This window comes from Blennius ocellaris (assembly GCF_963422515.1).
Source record: "Blennius ocellaris genome assembly, contig: SCAFFOLD_215, whole genome shotgun sequence".
Lineage (NCBI taxonomy): Eukaryota > Metazoa > Chordata > Actinopteri > Blenniiformes > Blenniidae > Blennius > Blennius ocellaris.
This window is the reverse complement of record NW_027661877.1, coordinates 1-20000: the sequence shown is the minus strand read 5'-3', so window position 1 is coordinate 20000 and position 20000 is coordinate 1. Positions and strand designations below refer to the sequence as shown.

The window sequence follows — 20000 nt, the reverse complement described above, 5'->3', positions numbered from 1 at the left end:
TTATTATTATTATTATCATTATTATCATTCCTGTTATCATCATCATTATTATTATTATTATTATTATTATTATCATTATTATTATTATTATTATCATTCTTATCATTATTGTTATTATCGTTCTTATCATTCTGATCATTGTTATCATTATCATCATCATCATCATCATTATTATTATTATCATTATTAATATCATTATCATCATCATCATCATTATTATTATTATTATTATATAAATCCCTTCAGTATTTACGACAGTTGACAGTAACGTGTAACTAAACTCTCGTCAGGGTTTTATTTCAGGACAGTTTGGGACAAAAGAGTTCTTTTGTTTGACGACAATAAATAAAAATAATATTTTATATTATATTTTATAAAAACAAAATGCATCAAAATAACTTAACTGACAACAAATGACTGAAAATCACCACAGGTGAATAAAAGAGTTAAGACACTCCTACTAGCGGCGGATCACCGCGAACTACGAGAAATAACTACCGACAACTGAAGTCAACAACTCAGAACAAACCAGTCGAGTGAAAAACTCCAACGTAACTCCGAGTGAATCCAAACAAATGATCCTGAAAGACGACGACAATCCGACTTTATGAAAACACAAACACCTTCAACTGGAAATACCACAAGTCACTGCAAGTAACCATGTAAATAACAAACAACCACATTCCAGGAGAAGCTGAAAATAGCTACGAGCGTCAATTTTATTGTGGCGGGAATCTAGTTGTTGTTGTTGTTTATTTTGTTCTCAAAATCAGAATTGATCCATTTCCTGTTTCGTCAAACGCAGTAAAAAAAAACTTTATGGTCATTAAAAAGATAAAAAAAATCTTCTCTGAGATGATGAAAAATAATCTTTGGATTAGCGGCGGGAAGATTTGTTCCATTTGTTCCATTACGCTGATTAATCCCGCGAATGCCGATTAAACATCAAGTCCGGGATCAAATAATCACATTAGCAGGAAGTTGTAATCTGTAAACTTGCTCTGAAAGCGTGCACGCGGGGCGGCGTGCACGAGAAGGCGTGCACGTGTGGAGGCGTGCACATGTGGAGGCGTGCACGTGTGGCGGCGTACACGACAAAGTGTATACATGTGGAGGCGTGCACGAGAAAGCGTGCACATGTGGAGGCGTGCATGTGTGGCGGCGTGCACGTATACACTTTGTCGTGCACGCTGCCCCACGTGCACGCCTCCACACGTGCACGCGGCGTGCACGTGTGGCGGCGTACACGACAAAGTGTATACGTGTGGAGGCGTGCACGAGAAAGCGTGCACATGTGGAGGCGTGCACGTGTGGCGGCGTACACGACAAAGTGTATACGTGTGGCGGCGTGCACGTGTGGAGGCGTGCACGTGGGGCAGCGTGCACGACAAAGTGTATACGTGTGGCGGCGTGCACGTGTGGAGGCGTGCACGTGGGGCAGCGTGCACGACAAAGTGTATACGTGTGGCGGCGTGCACGAGAAAGCGTGCACGTGCGGCGGCGTGCACCAGAAGCTTTCTCGTGCACATGTGGCGGCGTGCACGACAAAGTGTGCACGTGTGGCGGCGGTGGAAAACAGCCTCTCATTACTCGCGGCTGGCTGCGCTCGCGGCGCCGCTTCCTGCAGGTCAGTAATGGAGTGACATGAATTACACATAATTGTGGAGCCCCTCCCCCCCCCAAACACTCCCCCCCCCCCCCCCCCCCCCCCAACCTCCGCCTGCGAGAGAAGGTAATTTGGGGGCGGCTCACCCTTTCCATCATTGATAAAGGTCAAAGGTCGGCTGAGATGATCCAAATGGCGCTGTGCTGCAAAAAGCCTGTTTCAGCGTTGTGTTGCAGCACTTAGAGGACAAAACAACGGCGCAGGTACAGCCGGTGCAGCCGGTGCAGCCGCTACAGCCGGACAATGGAGCGTGCCATATGGCCCAGCGTGCATCCCCCCCCCCCCCCCCCCCACCATGTGCATCAGATCTATTCCCGTCTAATTCCTAAGCCTGCGACCTCGCATTAGTAATTACAAAGAAAAGCGACGTCCAGATGCAGGACGGTTCCTGACTTTGGATTTAAACTCGGAATCAATCACATTATTTGGGTTCCAATAACCATTTGTTCTGTGATTAAAGCTGCAGAGGATTCACTCTTTTCTTTTCTTGTCAGAAAGCAGGAAAAAAAACCCAGCGCTAATCCTCAGGGACAATTCGCTAATGTGGCGCCGCGGCCGGCCAATCACAGCAAGGCTCTTACTTCAGCTCCGGCTCGTCCTTGTCGTCCTTGTTGGGCGTGAACTTCAACCCTCCTTTCCTGGCTCGAGGGCACCCGGACAGGCTGCAGGAATCACACCAGTCACATCCGTCAGTCACCGTGCAGTGTTGGGTCCAACGAATCAGTAGCGAGCCACTGACGAGTCAGTGACGAGTCAGTAATGAGTCAGTAATGAGTCACGAGCCGATAATGAGTCAGTTATGAGTCATGAGCCATAAATGAGTCAGTAATGAGTCACGAGCCATTAATGAGTCAGTTATGGGTCAGTAATGAGTCACGAGCCCCTAACGAGTCAGTGACGAGTCAGTAATGAGTCACGAGCCACTAACGAGTCAGTTATGGGTCAGTAATGAGTCAGACATCAAATCCTCCACGGTCCATGATGTTAAAACACATGTAATCATGTTAAATCAAGTTAAATCACACGAAATCACGATAAATCACTCGAAATCACGATAAATCACACGAAATCATGATAAATCACTCGAAATCACGATAAATCACACGAAATCACGATAAATCACTCGAAATCACGATAAATCACACGAAATCACGATAAATCACTCGAAATCAAGATAAAGATATCAAGATATCACAAGGGATCATGATAAATCACATGGAATAAGGATGCATCACATGAAATCATGATAAATCGCAAGAGATCAGGGCAAATCACATGAGAACATGATGAATCACATGAAATCACGATAAATCACATTAAATCATGATCAGTCACATGAACTCAAGATATATCACAAGGGACCATGATAAATCACATGAAATCATGATAAATCACATTAAACCACATGAAAAAGTTAAATTCCTTGAAAAGAAGACAAAAATCTTGCGACTTCATTTAAAACTTCAAACTGAATCAACCTCAATATTTAATTAAACTTAAATTAGAGCCAATTATTATTATTGACGATTGACTTTTTAACTTTATTGACACTCAGTCAGTCATTTATATATTATTTCATAAACAATTTCACTGAATAAAGCTGATTTTGCTTAAATGTGCATCTTTCGATGGTTTGAAGTGAAAAATGTTCCGAGAGGAAAATAATTCCCAGATTAATCAGATTATTTGTAATCCAGTCAAACTGGAAACCAGATGTTGACGAGCTGAACCACATTTTCAGTTTCACCCTCGTTTTTTAATTTGGAGGAAACGAACAAACACGTCTTTGTTTATTTGGAGTTTCTGTCGGTGCTTTGATCACAAAGGAACAAATCAACAAAGTTGCTCCGGTTGACAGACGTTCAAGTTGGTCCATTAAGTTTTGATGGAAAGTGAAGCAACTTCACTCGGTTCTGGTTGCGCAACTTTCCTTTCATCAACGAGTCCAAACTGAAGTGTGAACGACGTGGAAGTTCTCAGGAAGGAAAACTAGAATCATCCCATCAAGAGAAAATCTTTCATTTGATTGATTTTTAGTTTTTCCTTGTGAAAAACAGGAAATAACCAGGAAACAACTAGGAAATGAGCAGGAAAAGACCGGAAATGATCAGAAATGATGGGTAAACATAGATGGTACGACAAGGAAATGCATAACAAGCAAGGGAATGACCAGGAAACAAGGAAATGTCCAGGAAACAAGGAAATGACCAGGAAATGATTTAGAATTGACAGGAAAACAACTAGGAAGAAACAACCAAGAAATGACCAGGAAATGGTCAGGAAACATGAAAACAACCAGGACATTACCAGGAAATCATGAAGAAATGACCAGGAAACAACGAGTAAATGACCAGGAATCTACCAGTGTACAACCAGGAAACAGTAAGGAAACAACTAGGAAACAACCAAAAATGACGAGGAAATAACCAGGAAATAACCAGGACAATATCAAGAAACCACCAGGAAATGACCAGGAAATAACTAGGAAACAACCAGAAATGACCAGGAAGTAACTAGGAAGTGACCAGGAAATAACTAGGAAATGACCAGAAATAACAAGGAAATGACCAGAAATAACTAGGAAGTGACCAGGAAATAACTAGGAAATGACCAGAAATAACAAGGAAATGACCAGAAATAACTAGGAAGTGACCAGGAAATAACTAGGAAATTACCAGGAAATAATGAGGAAATAACCAGGAAATAACTAGGAAATGACCAGGAAATAACCAATAATTAACTAGGAAGTGACTAGGAAACAACTAGGAAATGACCAGAAAGGACCAGAAAATAACTAGGAAACAACCAGAAATGACAAGGAAATAACTAGGAAGTGACCAGGAAACAACTAGGAAATGACCAGAAATGACCAGGAAATATCTAGGAAATGACCAGAAATAACTAGGAAATGACCAGAAATAACTAGGAAGTGACCAGGAAATTACCAGGAAATTACCAGGAAATAACTAGGAAATGACCAGAAATAACTAGGAAGTGACCAGGAAATTCCCAGGAAATAACTAGGAAATTCCCAGAAATAACTAGGAAATGACAAGGAAATAACCAGGAAATAACCAGGAAATAACTAGAAGTGACCAGGAGATGAAAGTAGTTGTCCACTTTTGATAAAACGGAAATAAAAATGTGATAAAGATCTTTGTCTGGTTGATGGATGGATGATGGATGGATGATAGATGATGGATGGATGATAGATGATGGATGGATGGATGGATGGAGGGATGGATGGATGGATGGATGGATGTATGGATGGATGGATGATGGATGGATGGATGAGGGATGGATGGATGGATGATGGATGGATGAATGGATGAATGGATGGATGATGGATGGATGGATGGATGGATGTATGATAGATGATGGATGGATGGATGGATGATGGATGGATGATGGATGATGGATAGATGATGGATGGATGATGGATGATGGATAGATGATGGATGGATGATGGATGGATGATGGATGATGGATAGATGATGGATGTATGATAGATGATAGATGATGGATGGATGATGGATGATGGATAGATGATGGATGGATGATGGATGGATGATGGATGGAGGCAGGAAGGATTCTGAATGGACGAAGGGTTGTACCTCCTGTGTGAAGCGTAGTTCCCGGTTACATGTCCGGATCCATCACATCCAGGTGTGGGACACCTGCAGGACACACACACACACACACACACACACACACACACACACACACACACACACACACACACACACACACACACACACGGAGTGCAAGATGAAGGAAATGGAGGAACTGACAGATCACAGCACCACCTGGTGGCCTGGCAGAGGAACAGCCTTTCAAAGTAGAGAGAATAGAAACAATGTATCAATGAATCAATCTAGCCCAACTGGGTAGAACTGGTTTGGACCGGTTTGGACTGGTTTGGACCGGTTTGGACTGGTTTGGACCAGTTTGGACCGGTTTAGACCGGTTTGGACCGGTTTGGACCGGTTTGGACCGGATTGGACCGGTTTGGACCGGATTGGACCGGTTTGGACCGGTTTGGACCGGTTTGGATCAGGTGAGGTGTGAACACACTGAAACCTACTTGAGTTCCTGAGAGTTGGCCGCCATCAGAGACTTGAGGGTTTTGTCAGCCAGAGGACATCCAGAGACACTGTGGAGGACAAGTTACAGTTACTGTCTCAGTTACCCTGGTACTCCTCACCCGTCACTGTCATGGTGTGTGTGTGTGTGTGTGTGTGTGTGTGTGTGTGTGTGTGTGTGTGTGTGTGCGTGTGTGTGTGTGTGTGTGTGTGTGTGTGTGTGTGTGTGTGTGTGTGTGTGTGTGTGTGTGTGTGTGTGTGTGTGTGTGTGTGAATTAGTAACATGGTTTAAATATTGAACGATGATAATTGACATTATTTCTTCTCAATAATATTAAATCAACTAACAACAATAATATGATGCAGTGTGTTTTAACCCCCCGTCTCCCCCAGGTCCTCTGTCTCCTCCAGCCCCCCCACCAGATCCTCTGTCTCCCCCAGGTCCTCTGTCTCCTCCAGTCCCCCCCAGGTCCTCTGTCTCCCCCAGGTCCTCTGTCTCCCTCCAGGTCCTCCATTTCCTCCAGTCCCCCCCAGATCCTCTGTCTCCCCCCCAGGTCCTCCGTCTCCTCCAGCCCCCCCACCAGATCCTCTGTCTCCCCCAGGTCCTCTGTCTCACCCAGGTCCTCTGTCTCCTCCAGTCTCCCCCCCAGGTCCTCTGTCTCCCTCCAGGTCCTCCATTTCCTCCAGTCCCCCCCAGGTCCTGTGTCTCCCTCCAGGTCCTCCATTTCCTCCAGTCCCCCCCAGATCCTCTGTCCCCCCCCCAGGTCCTCCGTCTCCTCCAGCCCCCCCACCAGATCCTCTGTCTCCCCAAGATCCTCTGTCTCCCCCCCCAGGTCCTCCATTTCCTCCAGTCCTCCCCACATCCTATGTCTCCCCCCAGGTCCTCTGCCTCCTCCAGTCCCCCCCAGGTCCTCTGTCTCCCCCTAGGTCCTCCATTTCCTCCAGTCCCCCAAAGGTCCTCCATTTCCTCCAGTCCCCCCCAGGTCCTCTATCTCCCCCCAGGTCCTCTGTCTCCCCCCAGGTCCTCTGTCTCCCCCTAGGTCCTCCATTTCCTCCAGTCCCCCCCAGGTCCTCTGCCTCCCCCGGTCCCCCCCTCCCGGTTGTCTTGTACCTGCGGTGCGAAGCGTAGTTCCCGGTCACGTGTCCACTGCCATCACAACCCGGAGTGGGACAACTGGAGGAGACAGAACAGGGACCAGGTCTACACGGGTCTGCACAAGGACCAGGTCTACACAGACCGACAGAGCAGCTCTACAGAGGTCTGAGCTGGTCTACAGAGACATGGGGCCAATACTACGACTCTGGTTCTCTGTTCTGGATTAACTTCAGGATTAACTCTGGTTTTGGATTAACTTCAGGATTAACTCTGGTTTTCTATTCTGGATTAACTTCAGGATTAACTGGTTTTCTATTTTAGATTAACTTCAGGATTAACTCTGGTTTTCTATTCTAGATTAACTTCAGGATTAACTGGTTTTCTATTCTAGATTAGGTTTTCTATTCTGGATTAACTCTGGTTTTCTATTCTGGATAAACTTCAGGATTAACTCTGGTTTTCTATTGTGGATTAACTTCAGGATTAACTCTGGTTTTGTATTCTGGATTAATTTCAGGATTAACTCTGGTTTTGTATTGTGGATTAATTTAAGGATTAACTCTAGCTTTCTATTCTGGATTAACTTCAGGATTAACTCTGGTTTTCTATTCTGGATTAATTTAAGGATTAACTCTGGCTTTCTATTCTGGATTAACTTCAGGATTAACTCTGGTTTTCTATTCTGGATTAACTTCAGGATTAACTCTGGTTTTCTATTCTGGATTAACTTCAGGATTAACTCTGGCTTTCTGCACTGTGACGCTGGTTCACCGTGGCGACTGACGGATTCTCCAGCTGGCTCTGGAGCAAGTTAAGATCTGATTGGTTGATCAAAGATCAACCAATATAAAAGCTCCGCCTCCTGACCAATCACATCTCCTGGAGAACGACCTGCCCATTGGTAGGATCTGATTGGTGTGCAGATGGTGGGAGGAGCTTAGAAGAGTTTTTAGGGAGTCAGAGTCTGTTCGGTTCCACGAGGGTTGATGTGGAACAATGAGCTGAATGGTGATGCTCACAGACACAACTCCTCCTGTCGTCATGGCGATGAGTCAACACCCCAACAGGAAACAGTCACCGGAGGAAACTCCGCCTCCAAACCAGTGGAGGTCAAAGGTGAAGTAGAAGAAGAGTGAGGAGGTTCTGCTGGAACCAAGTTTCTATTGTCCATCAATGAATGTTTCTCACCAAGTCAGCATTAACTAACCGGTTAGTATTAACCAGTCACCATTAACCAGTCAGCAATAGCAAGTCAGCATTAACCGGTCAGCACTAACCAGTCAGCACTAACCAGTCAGCATCAACCAGTCAGCATCAACCAGTCAGCATCAACAAGTCAGCACTAACCGGTCAGCACCAACCGGTCAGCATTAACCAGTCAGTATTAACCAGTCAGCATTAACCAGTCAGTATTAACCAGTCAGTATTAACCAGTCAGCACTAACCAGTCAGCATTAACCAGTCAGCATTAACCAGTCAGTATTAACCAGTCAGTATTAACCAGTCAGCATCAACCAGTCAGTATTAACCAGTCAGCATCAACCAGTCAGCACTAACCAGTCAGCATTAACCAGTCAGTATTAACCAGTCAGCATCAACCAGTCAGCACTAACCAGTCAGCATCAACCAGTCAGCATCAACAAGTCAGCACTAACCGGTCAGCACCAACCGGTCAGCATTAACCAGTCAGTATTAACCAGTCAGCATTAACCAGTCAGTATTAACCAGTCAGTATTAACCAGTCAGCATCAACCAGTCAGTATTAACCAGGCAGCATCAACCAGTCAGCACTAACCAGTCAGCATTAACCAGTCAGTATTAACCAGTCAGCATTAACCAGTCAGCATTAACCAGTCAGCACTAACCAGTCAGCATTAACCAGTCAGTATTAACCAGTCAGTATTAACCAGTCAGCATTTTGAATTTGAATTGTTCATAATCTCAGAGATTAACTGCTCCTCCATGCTGGAGCTGCTCTGCAGAGTTTCTCCCTCTGTGATTGGTCACACGCTGCAAGCTCCGCCCCTTTCATGTGAGCGCTTTGATCCTGGAGGGAAACTCTGGTTGAACTCGTGAGTTGATAACCTGCTTCGTGTTAATGCTGATCAGGATCCACATAGTCTGGATTAGTTAATCCAGGTAACTGATATCCGGGTATGTTAATCCAGGTATGTTAATCCAGGTATGTTAATCCAGGTAAGTTAATCCTGGGTCGTAGCATAGACCCTTGTCTACATTTACTCTCATTCTTCCACCAGAGGGACGAGTTAGTCGAGCAGAAAGTTTAGTAACTACAGGAGCTGGGTGGAGCTGCTACAGGTGGAGGAGGGACTCACATGTGTGCTTCACCCTCCTACGGGTGTAGGAGGGACTCACTGTGAGGAGCAGGCCTGCTCCACCTGAACCTGCAGACGTAGTGAAGACACCTGCACAGGTGAGGCTGCAGCTTCACGCCTCCAATCATCAACTCAACAGGTAGAAATCAGCGCTGATCCTCCGTGTGTGTGTGTGTGTGTGTGTGTGTGTGTGTGTGTGTGTGTGTGTGTGTGTGTGTGTGTGTGTGTGTGTGTGTGTGTGTGTGTGTGTGTGTGTGTGTGTGTGTGTGTGTGTGTGTGTGTGTGTGTGTGTGTGTGTACCTGAGCAGCTCCTTCTTGGCGTCTCGCAGCAGTTTAGCTTTGGGGCTCATCAGGCCGTCGGCCTGAAGCTGCTGCTCGTCCAATGAGAGCTGATCGTAGTCGTCCTGCAGGACGGAGTTCATGTTGTGGTCAATTCTGTCACGTCGCGTTGTGACGTCACGTTGTGACATAATGTGAATTCATGTTGTGATGTGATGTTGTGACGTGACGTTGTGAATTCACGTTGTGACGTGACAACATGATGTGAATTCATGTTGTGACGTGACGTTGTGACATGATGTTGTGAATTCATGTTGTGACTTGACGTTGTGATGTGACGTCGTGATGTGACGTTGTGATGAGACATTGTGACATGACATTGTGACATGACATTGTGAAGTCATGTTGTGACTTGACGTTGTGATGTGACGTTGTGATGTGACGTTGTGATGAGACATTGTGATGTGACATTGTGACATGACATTGTGAAGTCATGTTGTGACGTGACGTTGTGATGTGATGTTGTGTTGTGACGTGACGTTGTAACGTGACGTTGTGAATTCATATGACGTGACGTTGTGAATTCATTTTGTGACATGACATTGTGATGTGATGATGTGACATGACGTTGTGACGTTGTGACATTGTGACGTTGTGACGTTGTGACATTGTGACGTTGTGACATTGTGACGTTGTGACGTTGTGACGTTGTGACATGACGTTGTGACATTGTGACATTGTGACATTGTGACGTTGTGACATTGTGACGTTGTGACATTGTGACGTTGTGACATTGTGACGTGACGTTGTGACGTTGTGACATTGTGACATTGTGACGTTGTGACGTTGTGACATTGTGACATTGTGACGTTGTGACATTGTGACGTTGTGACATTGTGACGTTGTGACATTGTGACATTGTGACGTTGTGACGTTGTGACATGACGTTGTGACATTGTGACATTGTGACGTTGTGACATTGTGACATTGTGACGTTGTGACATTGTGACGTTGTGACGTTGTGACGTTGTGACGTTGTGACGTTGTGACGTGACGTACAGTCGCTCAGTGTGTTTCAGGGTGTGGTTGTGTAATTGGACCTCTGGTTCGTGCAGAGCGTGTCCTTTGCTGAAGTTGATGGCGATGTGACCATTCCAGCTCTCAGGGTCGCACAGTGGGGGGTAGAAGGCGGGGCTTATCAGGACGGCGCCCCCTTTGGGCCCGGAGGACTTGGGGGAAGACGGCGTCCCGCAAGGAGCTTTCACCATCGTTTTGCTCTTTTTCATGCTGAGATCCAGAGTCCCGTTCTCGTCCACCTCGATCAGCATGTCCTGCACACAGCAAGCACAGTCCACAGCTCCGTCAGCTCCATCAGCTCCATCTCCTCCATCAGCTCCATCACATCAGCTCCATACTGATGGAGGTCTGCAGACTCCCTTGATGAAGCCGTAAGAACAAGAACGTCCAGCAGGAACAGCCGGAAAAAGGCTTTTTCAGCAGGACTGGTCATTCTCCGACAAGACGCTGCCGAACTCGCAGGCCACGCCCCCTCGCGGCAGGCCACGCCCCTTCGGTGGCGTTTTAACCTTTCAAGTTCGTGGAGCTGATGGAGCTGATGGAGCTGATGGAGCTGATGGAACTGATGGAGCTGATGGAGCGTAGACCGCCTGCAATATGGTTCTTTATCCAGTCTTCACACATGAGAACGAATGAGGGACGGTGGCAAGCAACACTTCGGTGGTTCTGGTACCGGGACCACTCAGGTCTGGTACCGGGACCACACAGGTCTGGTACCAGGACCACTGAGGTCTGGTACCGGGACCACTTAGGTCTGGTACCGGGACCACTCAGGTCTGGTACCGGGACCACTCAGGTCTGGTACGGGGACCACACAGGTCTGGTACCGGGACTACTTAGGTCTGGTACCGGGACCACTCAGGTCTGGTACCGGGACCACTTAGGTCTGGTACCAGGACCACTTAGGTCTGGTACCGGGACCACTTTGGTCTGGTACCTGGTACCGGGACCACTCAGGTCTGGTACCGGGACCACTGAGGTCTGGTACCAGGACCACTCAGGTCTGGTACCGGGACCACTTAGGTCTGGTACCAGGACCACACAGGTCTGGTACCAGGACTACTTAGGTCTGGTACCAGGACCACTCAGGTCTGGTATGGTACCTTGGTACAGGCCTCCTCCAGGTTCTTGCGGTACCGGGTGGACAGGTTGAGGATGGCGGCCGTTGCTGTCGCCTGCAGACCGGAGGGGGGGCGGACCTCTGCAGGACCCCCCAAACCAGGACACTGCTGTGGACCTGAAACGCCAGAGAGACCGTCAGTCAGCACTGAGGCAACGTAGACCAGAGAGAACCACATAGACAGTCCCCCACCTCATAGACTGTTTGTACTCACCATTGGGGGGGTGCGCCCCCCGGGGCTCCTGACCCCCCCCCACCGGCTGCTTGCCGAAGACCTGGGCGTCGAAGGAGGCGTAGTCGAAACGCAGGCGGCTAAACTGGTCCAGGTTCAGGTCTGAGGGGGGGCGGCTCTGCAGGAGTGCTACAGGGTGTGAGAGCCGGGGGGGTCCAGGGTCCAGGTCCAGCCTCTTCAGCAAGCCAAATGCTCTGTGGTGGGGGGAGGGGTGGTGGGGGGAGGGGTGGGGGTTAGTTTCCAGCCTGCAGCTGAAATCGCCGTTTATCATCAATTAGAAGATTTTATACATTCAATTATTTTGACCAACCGACTCATAGGGTCAAAGGTCATGGCTGAATGGACCCAGAGGGTTAAAGGTCATGACTTGACCAACCCAGAGGGTCAAAGGTCATGACTAAATGGTCCCAGAAGGTCAAAGGTCATGAATGGACCAACCCAGAGGGTTAAAGGTCATGACTGGACACACCCAAAAGGTCAAAGGTCATGACTGGATGGTCCCATAAGGTCAAAGGTCATGACTGGACCAACCCAGGGGGTCAAAGGTCATGATTGAATGGTCCCAGGGGGTCAAAGGTCATGACTGAATGGTCCCAGGGGGTCAAAGGTCATGACTGGACTGACCAGGTGATGGTGATGACTGGATGAACACGGTGGCTAAATGAATGGCGACGAAGGCGACGATCAATTCCACTGATTCAGTTTATCAACATGAAGTTCATGACGTCATCGATTGTTTTTGTCTCTTGGGATTTTTGTTCTTCTCTGATGTTTGTAACCAGATTCTTTAAACACACTGCTTCTTCATTCATTCATTCATTCATTCATTCATTCATTCATTCATTCATTCATTCATTCATCCATTCATGTGGTTGTTCATGCTTGAGTTCATGTAAAAGGGTGTGTGTGTGATCCGTCTGCAGTTTAACAGGTTTTACACAGAAACTCAGTAAATCAGGTCTATTGTTTGGAGGCTGAGGATGCCAGAGCTAAACACACACACACACACACACACACACACACACACACACACACACACACACACACACACACACACACACACACACACACACACACACACACACACACACACACACACACACACACACACACACACACACACACACACACTGGTGTGGTGGGTGCCAGGTTGCCAGACTAATTAATATAGTGGAAGTGGGCGAGCTGCCCGTCACGTCTCCACAGGGAACAAAGAGCAGGATTCTTTTATCAGGTCTAACAGAGAGCACACACACACACACACACACACACACACACGCACACACACACGCACGCACGCACGCACGCACGTATGCACGCACGCACACACACACTGCTCCATTTACCTGGGCGAGCGCTCGGCTGACTGTCGACACTTCCCACCGTCGTCCTGAGGTTTGGACACTTTGACAGCGGCGGCGATGGGACAGCCGGAGAGGCTGTGGAGGGACGGACATGTTAGTGTACAGTAGAGCACGTTACTGCATGTTAGAACACGTTAGAACGCGTTACAACACGTTAGAACACATTAGAACATGCTAGATTGCATTAGGGGACACAGGAAGTGATGGATGTTGGGTTAGGGGACACAGGAAGTGGCAGACGGCGTGTTAGGTCAAACAGGAAGTGGCAGGCGGCATGTTAGGTCAAACAGGAAGTGGCAGACGGCGTGTTGGGGCACACAGGAAGTGACGGGCAGCGTGCCTGCTCACCTGCGGTGGGTGCTACGGTTGCTGTTGACGTGTCCTCTGCCGGTGCAGCCGGGCGTCGGACACTTCAGGACGTTTTCGTGCATGGCGAGGACTGGGAGGACGACACAGAGGACGCCGTTACCGTCACACACACACTGCTCACATGGTGCACAGCGGCGTGGTGGGGGACACTGTGGAGCGGTGTGGTGTGGCATGGTGTGGAGCGGTACAGCGCGGTGCGGAGCGGTACGGAGTGCGGAGCGGTGCGGAGCGGTGCGGAGCGGTACGGAGCGGTGCGGTGCGGAGCGGTACGGAGCGGTGCGGTGCGGAGCGGTACGGAGCGGTACGGAGTGCAGAGCAGTGTGGAGCGATGCGGTGCGGAGCAGTGCAGTGCAGAGCGGTGTGGTGTGATGCGGTGCGGTGCAGAGCGGTGTGCGGAGCGGTGCGAGGTGCAGAGCGGAGTGCAGAGCGGTGCGGAGCAGAGTGCAGAGCGGAGCGCAGCGGTGCAGAGCGGTGCAGCGCAGAGCGGAGTGCAGAGCGGTGCGGAGCGGTGCGGAGCGTAGCAGCGGTGCAGAGCGGAGTGCAGAGCGGAGTGCAGAGCGGAGCGGTGCAGAGCGGAGGTGCAGAGCGGAGCGGAGCAGCGGTGCAGTGCAGAGCGGAGCGGAGTGCAGAGCGGTGCGGAGCGGTGCGGAGTGGTGCGGAGCGTAGCAGCGGTGCAGAGCGGAGTGCAGAGTGGAGTGCAGAGCGGAGCAGAGCGGAGGTGCAGAGCGGAGCGGAGCAGCGGTGCAGTGCAGAGCGGAGCGGAGCGCTGATCAGCAGAGGAAACAGACTAATTCAACATGTGAGACAGAAAAAGAGCTTAAAGATGAAGGCCGGCGCTTCAGAGCCGCGGCGGCTCATTGTGAGCAACGCTGTCATGTGGCGGGATGTAAACAGCGGCGTGCGGCGGGAAGCGTCGAGCCGCTGATTATTTTCTTCAAACCCCGAAGGTCCGTCGGATCCTTAGAAACTTCTCTTCTCCGCGTCCCTCCAATTAGTTGCTGGAGTTTTATTTATTTCTCAATGTGCGTCGCTCAGCTTTGATTTGCAAACAGCGGCTGCAGACGCGCCGCTCTGAACAACTTAATTACTTTTTCTGTTCCTTTTGTAACGTCGCTGTTTAATGTTCCGTGTTTGTGCAGTTTGTTGAAACGACTTAACAATCGCCGGCCGGAAACATTAACAAGACGAGAGAAAAGAATTCAGCTCACTGGGAAAGTTGTGAACTTTTGACTGCAGTTCAGTGTGGAGAGACGAGGAGGCGCCTGCTGTTGTGTTGTTGTGTTGTTGTGTTGTTGTGTTGTTGTGTTGTTATGTCAGTGTGGAGAGACGAGGAGGCGCCCGCTGTGCTGTCGTTGTGTTGTTGTGTTGTTGTTTTGTTACATTGTTGTGTTGTTGTGTTCTTATATTGTTGTGTCATTGTGTTGTTGTGTTCTTGAGTTGTTGTTTTGTTTTGTTGTGTTGTGTTGTTGTGTTGTTGAGTTGTTGTGTTGCTATGTTGCTGTGTTGTTGTGTTGTTGTGTTGTTATGTTGTTGTGTTGTTGTGTTGTGATGTTGTTATGTTGCTATATTGTTGTGTTGTTGTGTTGTGATGTTGTTGTGTTGTTGTGTTGTTGTTATGTTGCTATATTGTTGTGTTGTGATGTTATGTTGCTATATTGTTGTGTTGTTGTGTTGTTGTGTTGTTGTTATGTTGCTATATTGTTGTGTTGTTGTGTTGTGATGTTGTTATGTTGCTATATTGTTGTGTTGTTGTGTTGTTGTGTTGTTGTGTTGTTGTTCCCATCTGGTGACTGAAGAAACTTCTTTGTAAAGATAAAACCAAACAAATCAAAGCAAACGCGAGGAGACGTCAGCTGGTCACAGGACCACGCCCCTTTCTCGTATGACCCCGCCCATTCTCATCTGACCCCGCCCCTTTCTCGCCTGACGGCAGCACGGTATTCGACACCGTCTCGACTGTTCTGTCGTTCAGTTCCTCACAACACAAGTTCTTCAAGAAATAACTTTGATCTTTTAATTTCCCCAATCGTGAAGAGATTTTAATCGACTGTGAGGAGAGTAATAGTACTCCAGTACTCCAGTACTCCAGTACTCCAGTACTCCAGTACTCCAGTACTCACTCTCGGGGGGGACCCGGACTTTGTGCGGGCAGCCCGACAGGCTGCGGTGGTGAGGGTACAGTCCGGTGACGTGTCCGGTTCCGTCGCAGCCCGGCGTCGGACACTTGATGTCCTTCTTGTCTGTCCTGGAGGAATCTGCAGGAACAGAGACACGTCAAGACACACCAGCAGACAGGGGGTTCTGCAGGTCTGGTTCTGCAGGTCTGGTTCTGCAGGTCTGGTTCTGCAGGTCTGGTTCTACAGGTCTGGTTCTGCAGGTCTGGTTCTGTGGGTCTGGTTCTGCAGGTCTGGTTCTACAGGTCTGGTTCTGCAGGTCTGGTTCTGCAGGTCTGGTTCTGCAGGTATGGTTCAACAGGTCTGGTTCTGCAGGTCTGGTGGTTCTGCAGGTCTGGTTCTGTGGGTCTGGTTCTACAGGTCTGGTTCTGCGGGTCTGGTTCTGTGGGTCTGGTTCTACAGGTCTGGTTCTGCAGGTCTGGTTCTGAAGGTCTGGTTCTGAAGGTCTGGTTCTACATGTCTGGTTCTGCAGGTCTGGTTCTACAGGTCTGGTTCTGCAGGTCTGGTTCTGTGGGTCTGGTTCTGCAGGTCTGGTTCTACAGGTCTGGTTCTGCAGGTCTGGTTCTGCAGGTATGGTTCAACAGGTCTGGTTCTGCAGGTCTGGTTCTGCAGGTCTGGTTCTGTGGGTCTGGTTCAGTAGGTCTGGTTCTGTGGGTCTGGTTCTGTGGGTCTGGTTCTACAGGTCTGGTTCTGCAGGTCTGGTTCTGAAGGTCTGGTTCTGAAGGTCTGGTTCTACATGTCTGGTTCTGCTGGTCTGGTTCTATGGATCTATAGAACCACAAAGCTCCACATTGCATCATTCATTGCCTCCATCCTGGACGGAGGAAAACTACGTCTGAACCATCAGCTGATCAATGTTCAGTTCAACTGATCAACATTTAGATGATCATAATATCATCATAATAATAATAATAATAATAATAATAATAATAATAATAATAATAATAATAATAATAATAATAATAATAATAATAGAGGAGAAATAATTCAAACAACATGTTTGATATTTGATCTATTTTAGGTTTGAATGAAATAGAAGCTGAAATGATAAAGAAGCAAATGAAGATGAAAGTTTCACTCTTTCATCTCAAATCTATAGAGCTTTGAAGGTGGATGAACCAGAGCAGGACAGCAGGTGTGACGTAGTTCTGCAGCTGTGACGTAGTTCTGCAGGTGTTCTACTGTGACGTGGTTCCACGGTGGTTGGGTGGAGCGCCGCTCCGTCAGGCCGGCAGATTAGGTGGAGGATTATGGTTGTAGGAGCGACAGAATCCTGACAAAGTGGAGACTTTAGCAGGATTTCAGTCGATTCCGTCAAATCGCAGAAAATCTGTTTCTTCTTTATCGGCGATTATTTCTGACTTCACTTGTTGCCAAAATGATTTTAGACCTTAAGAGGATTTATTTGCTGATTCAGGAAAAACCTGTTTGTGGTTTTCAGCCCAATTTTACAAACCATAAGTCGTCTTCACAAACGAGTCTGATTAACGGGTCTGTTCAACGGGTCTGTTCAACGAGTCTGTTCAATGAGTCTGGTCAACAAGTCTGATCCACAACGAGTCTGATCCACAACGAGTCTGTTCAACGAGTCTGATCCACAACGAGTCTGATCCACAACGAGTCTGTTCAACGAGTGTCTTTAGAAGTGTGTTTCTAGGTGTGTTTTTTCCGAAACTTTCTAGAAGTGTCTTTCTAGAAGTTTTTTTTCGAGAAGTGTGTTTCTAGAAGTGTCTTTCGAGAAGTGTGCTTCTAGAAGTGTCTTTCCAGAAGTGTGTTTCGAGGACAGTGTTTCTAGCAATGTGTTTCTTGGAGACTGTTTCGAGGTGTGTATTTTTTTAAACTTTCTGGAAGTGTGTTTTTAGAAGTGTGTTTCTACTAGTGTTTCGAGGACAGTGTTTCTATGTGTGTGTTTGTACTAGAAACACTCAGAGGAACTTTCTAGAAGTGTGTTTCTAGAAGTGTGTTTCTTTGAGACTGTTTCTAGGTGTGTTTTTTTCTTTACTTTCTGGAAGTGTGTTTCTAGAAGTGTGTTTCAAGGACAGTGTTTCTGAAAGTGTGTTTCTAGAAGGGTTTCTAGAAGTATGTTTCTAGAAGTGTGTGCGAGGACATTGTTTCTAGAAGTGTGTTTTTAGAAGTATGTTTCTAGAAGTGTGTTTCTTTGAGACTGTTTCTAGGTGTGTTTTTTTTTTTACTTTCTGGAAGTGTGTTTCTAGAAGTGTGTTTCAAGGACTGTGTTTCTAGAAGTATGTTTCTAGAAGTATGTTTCGAGGACAGTGTTTCTAGAAGTGTGTTTCTGAAGTGTGTTTCTTGGAGACTGTTTCTAGGTGTGTTTTTTTTTTTTACTTTCTGGAAGTGTGTTTCTACAAGTGTTTCGAGAAGTATGTTTCTCGAAGTGTGTTTCGAGAAGTGTGTTTCGAGGACAGTGTTTCTAGAAGTGTTTCTAGAAGTGTGTTTCTAGAAGTGTGTTTCTAGAAGTGTGTTTCTAGAAGTGTCTTTCGAGAAGTGTCTTTCTAGAAGTGTCTTTCGAGAAGTGTGTTTCTAGAAGTGTCTTTCGAGAAGTGTGCTTCTAGAAGTGTCTTTCGAGAAGTGTGTTTCTAGCAATGTGTTTCTAGCAATGTGTTTCTTGGAGACTGTTTCGAGGTGTGTATTTTTTTAAACTTTCTGGAAGTGTGTTTTTAGAAGTGTGTTTCTACTAGTGTTTCGAGGACAGTGTTTCTATGTGTGTGTTTGTACTAGAAACACTCAGAGGAACTTTCTAGAAGTGTGTTTCTAGAAGTGTGTTTCTTTGAGACTGTTTCTAGGTGTGTTTTTTTCTTTACTTTCTGGAAGTGTGTTTCTAGAAGTGTGTTTTAAGGACAGTGTTTCTGAAAATGTGTTTCTAGAAGGGTTTCTAGAAGTATGTTTCTAGAAGTGTGTGCGAGGACATTGTTTCTAGAAGTGTGTTTTTAGAAGTATGTTTCTAGAAGTGTGTTTCTTTGAGACTGTTTCTAAGTGTGTTTTTTTTTTTACTTTCTGGAAGTGTGTTTCTAGAAGTATGTTTCTAGAAGTGTGTTTCTTTGAGACTGTTTCTAGGTGTGTTTTTTTTTTTACTTTCTGGAAGTGTGTTTCTAGAAGTGTGTTTCAAGGACTGTGTTTCTAGAAGTATGTTTCTAGAAGTATGTTTCGAGGACAGTGTTTCTAGAAGTGTGTTTCTGAAGTGTGTTTCTTGGAGACTGTTTCTAGGTGTGTGTTTTTTTTTTACTTTCTGGAAGTGTGTTTCTACAAGTGTTTCGAGAAGTATGTTTCTCGAAGTGTGTTTCGAGAAGTGTGTTTCGAGGACAGTGTTTCTAGAAGTGTTTCTAGAAGTGTGTTTCTAGAAGTGTGTTTCTAGAAGTGTGTTTCTAGAAGTATTTTCTAGAAGTGTGTCTCGAGGACAGTGTTTCTAGCCGTATTTTCTAGAAGTGTGTTTCTAGAAGTGTGTTTCGAGGACAGTGTTTCTAGAAGTGTGTTTCTAGAAGTGTGTTTCTAGAAGTATTTTCTAGAAGTGTGTCTCGAGGACAGTGTTTCTAGACGTATTTTCTAGAAGTGTGTTTCTAGAAGTGTGTTTCGAGACAGTGTTTCTAGAAGTGTATTTCTAGAAGTGTGTTTCTAGAAGTGTGTCTCTAGGCGCCCTGCCGCCATGCGGCGGTACCTTTGGCTGCAGGGTAGCTGAGCTCCAGGATGCGGTGGTGCCGGCGCTCGCTGGTCATGTGCTCCAGCAGGAAGCGGTCCACGTGGCGGTAGGCGTGGTGCAGCGCCTGCCGGTGCTCACTCTGCAGGGCGATGGCGTGCTCCAGCCGGTGCTCGCTCTGCAGGGCGATGGCGTGCTCCAGCCGGTGCTCGCTCTGCAGGGCGATGGCGTGCTCCAGCCGGTGCTCGCCCTGCAGGGCGATGGCGTGCTCCAGCAGGCTGAGGTTCACGCTGCCGCGGCTCATCTGGTGGAGGCCCAGCGTCCAGCCGTCCAGCTGCGTAGTCCGCTCCGCCTCATCATTGTCCTCGCTCCTGCTGTCGCCCTCGCCCTCGCCCTGACCTTCGCCCTCGCCCTCTCCCCTCTCCCTCTCCCTCTCCCTCTCCCTCTCCCTCTCCCTCTCCCTCTCCCTCTCCCTCTCCCTCTCCTCCCTCGCCCTCGCCCTCGCCCTCGGCGTCGAGCGGTGGATACTTGAAGGCCTTGTCCTGGAACAGGCCCC

The 20000-nt window shown here is 47.5% G+C and overlaps 1 protein-coding gene across 1 annotated transcript in view; it reads right to left on the bottom strand.

Annotated features, from left to right (window-relative positions):
• st18 (ST18 C2H2C-type zinc finger transcription factor) overlaps positions 1 to 19748 on the bottom strand; it is a gene marked incomplete at both ends in the record, with an annotated part of 23102 nt that extends 3354 nt beyond the window's left edge. The window contains 12 exons of the mRNA XM_080522192.1: positions 2248 to 2328; positions 5281 to 5343; positions 5751 to 5819; positions 6860 to 6922; positions 9481 to 9584; positions 10560 to 10790; positions 11640 to 11773; positions 11871 to 12082; positions 13235 to 13327; positions 13601 to 13691; positions 15742 to 15876; positions 19466 to 19748. Of these exons, the coding sequence (XP_080378318.1) occupies positions 2248 to 2328; positions 5281 to 5343; positions 5751 to 5819; positions 6860 to 6922; positions 9481 to 9584; positions 10560 to 10790; positions 11640 to 11773; positions 11871 to 12082; positions 13235 to 13327; positions 13601 to 13691; positions 15742 to 15876; positions 19466 to 19748 (1559 nt within the window). The remainder of the gene's footprint in view (positions 1 to 2247; positions 2329 to 5280; positions 5344 to 5750; positions 5820 to 6859; positions 6923 to 9480; positions 9585 to 10559; positions 10791 to 11639; positions 11774 to 11870; positions 12083 to 13234; positions 13328 to 13600; positions 13692 to 15741; positions 15877 to 19465) is intronic.
• Between the last annotated feature and the right edge of the window lie 252 nt (positions 19749 to 20000).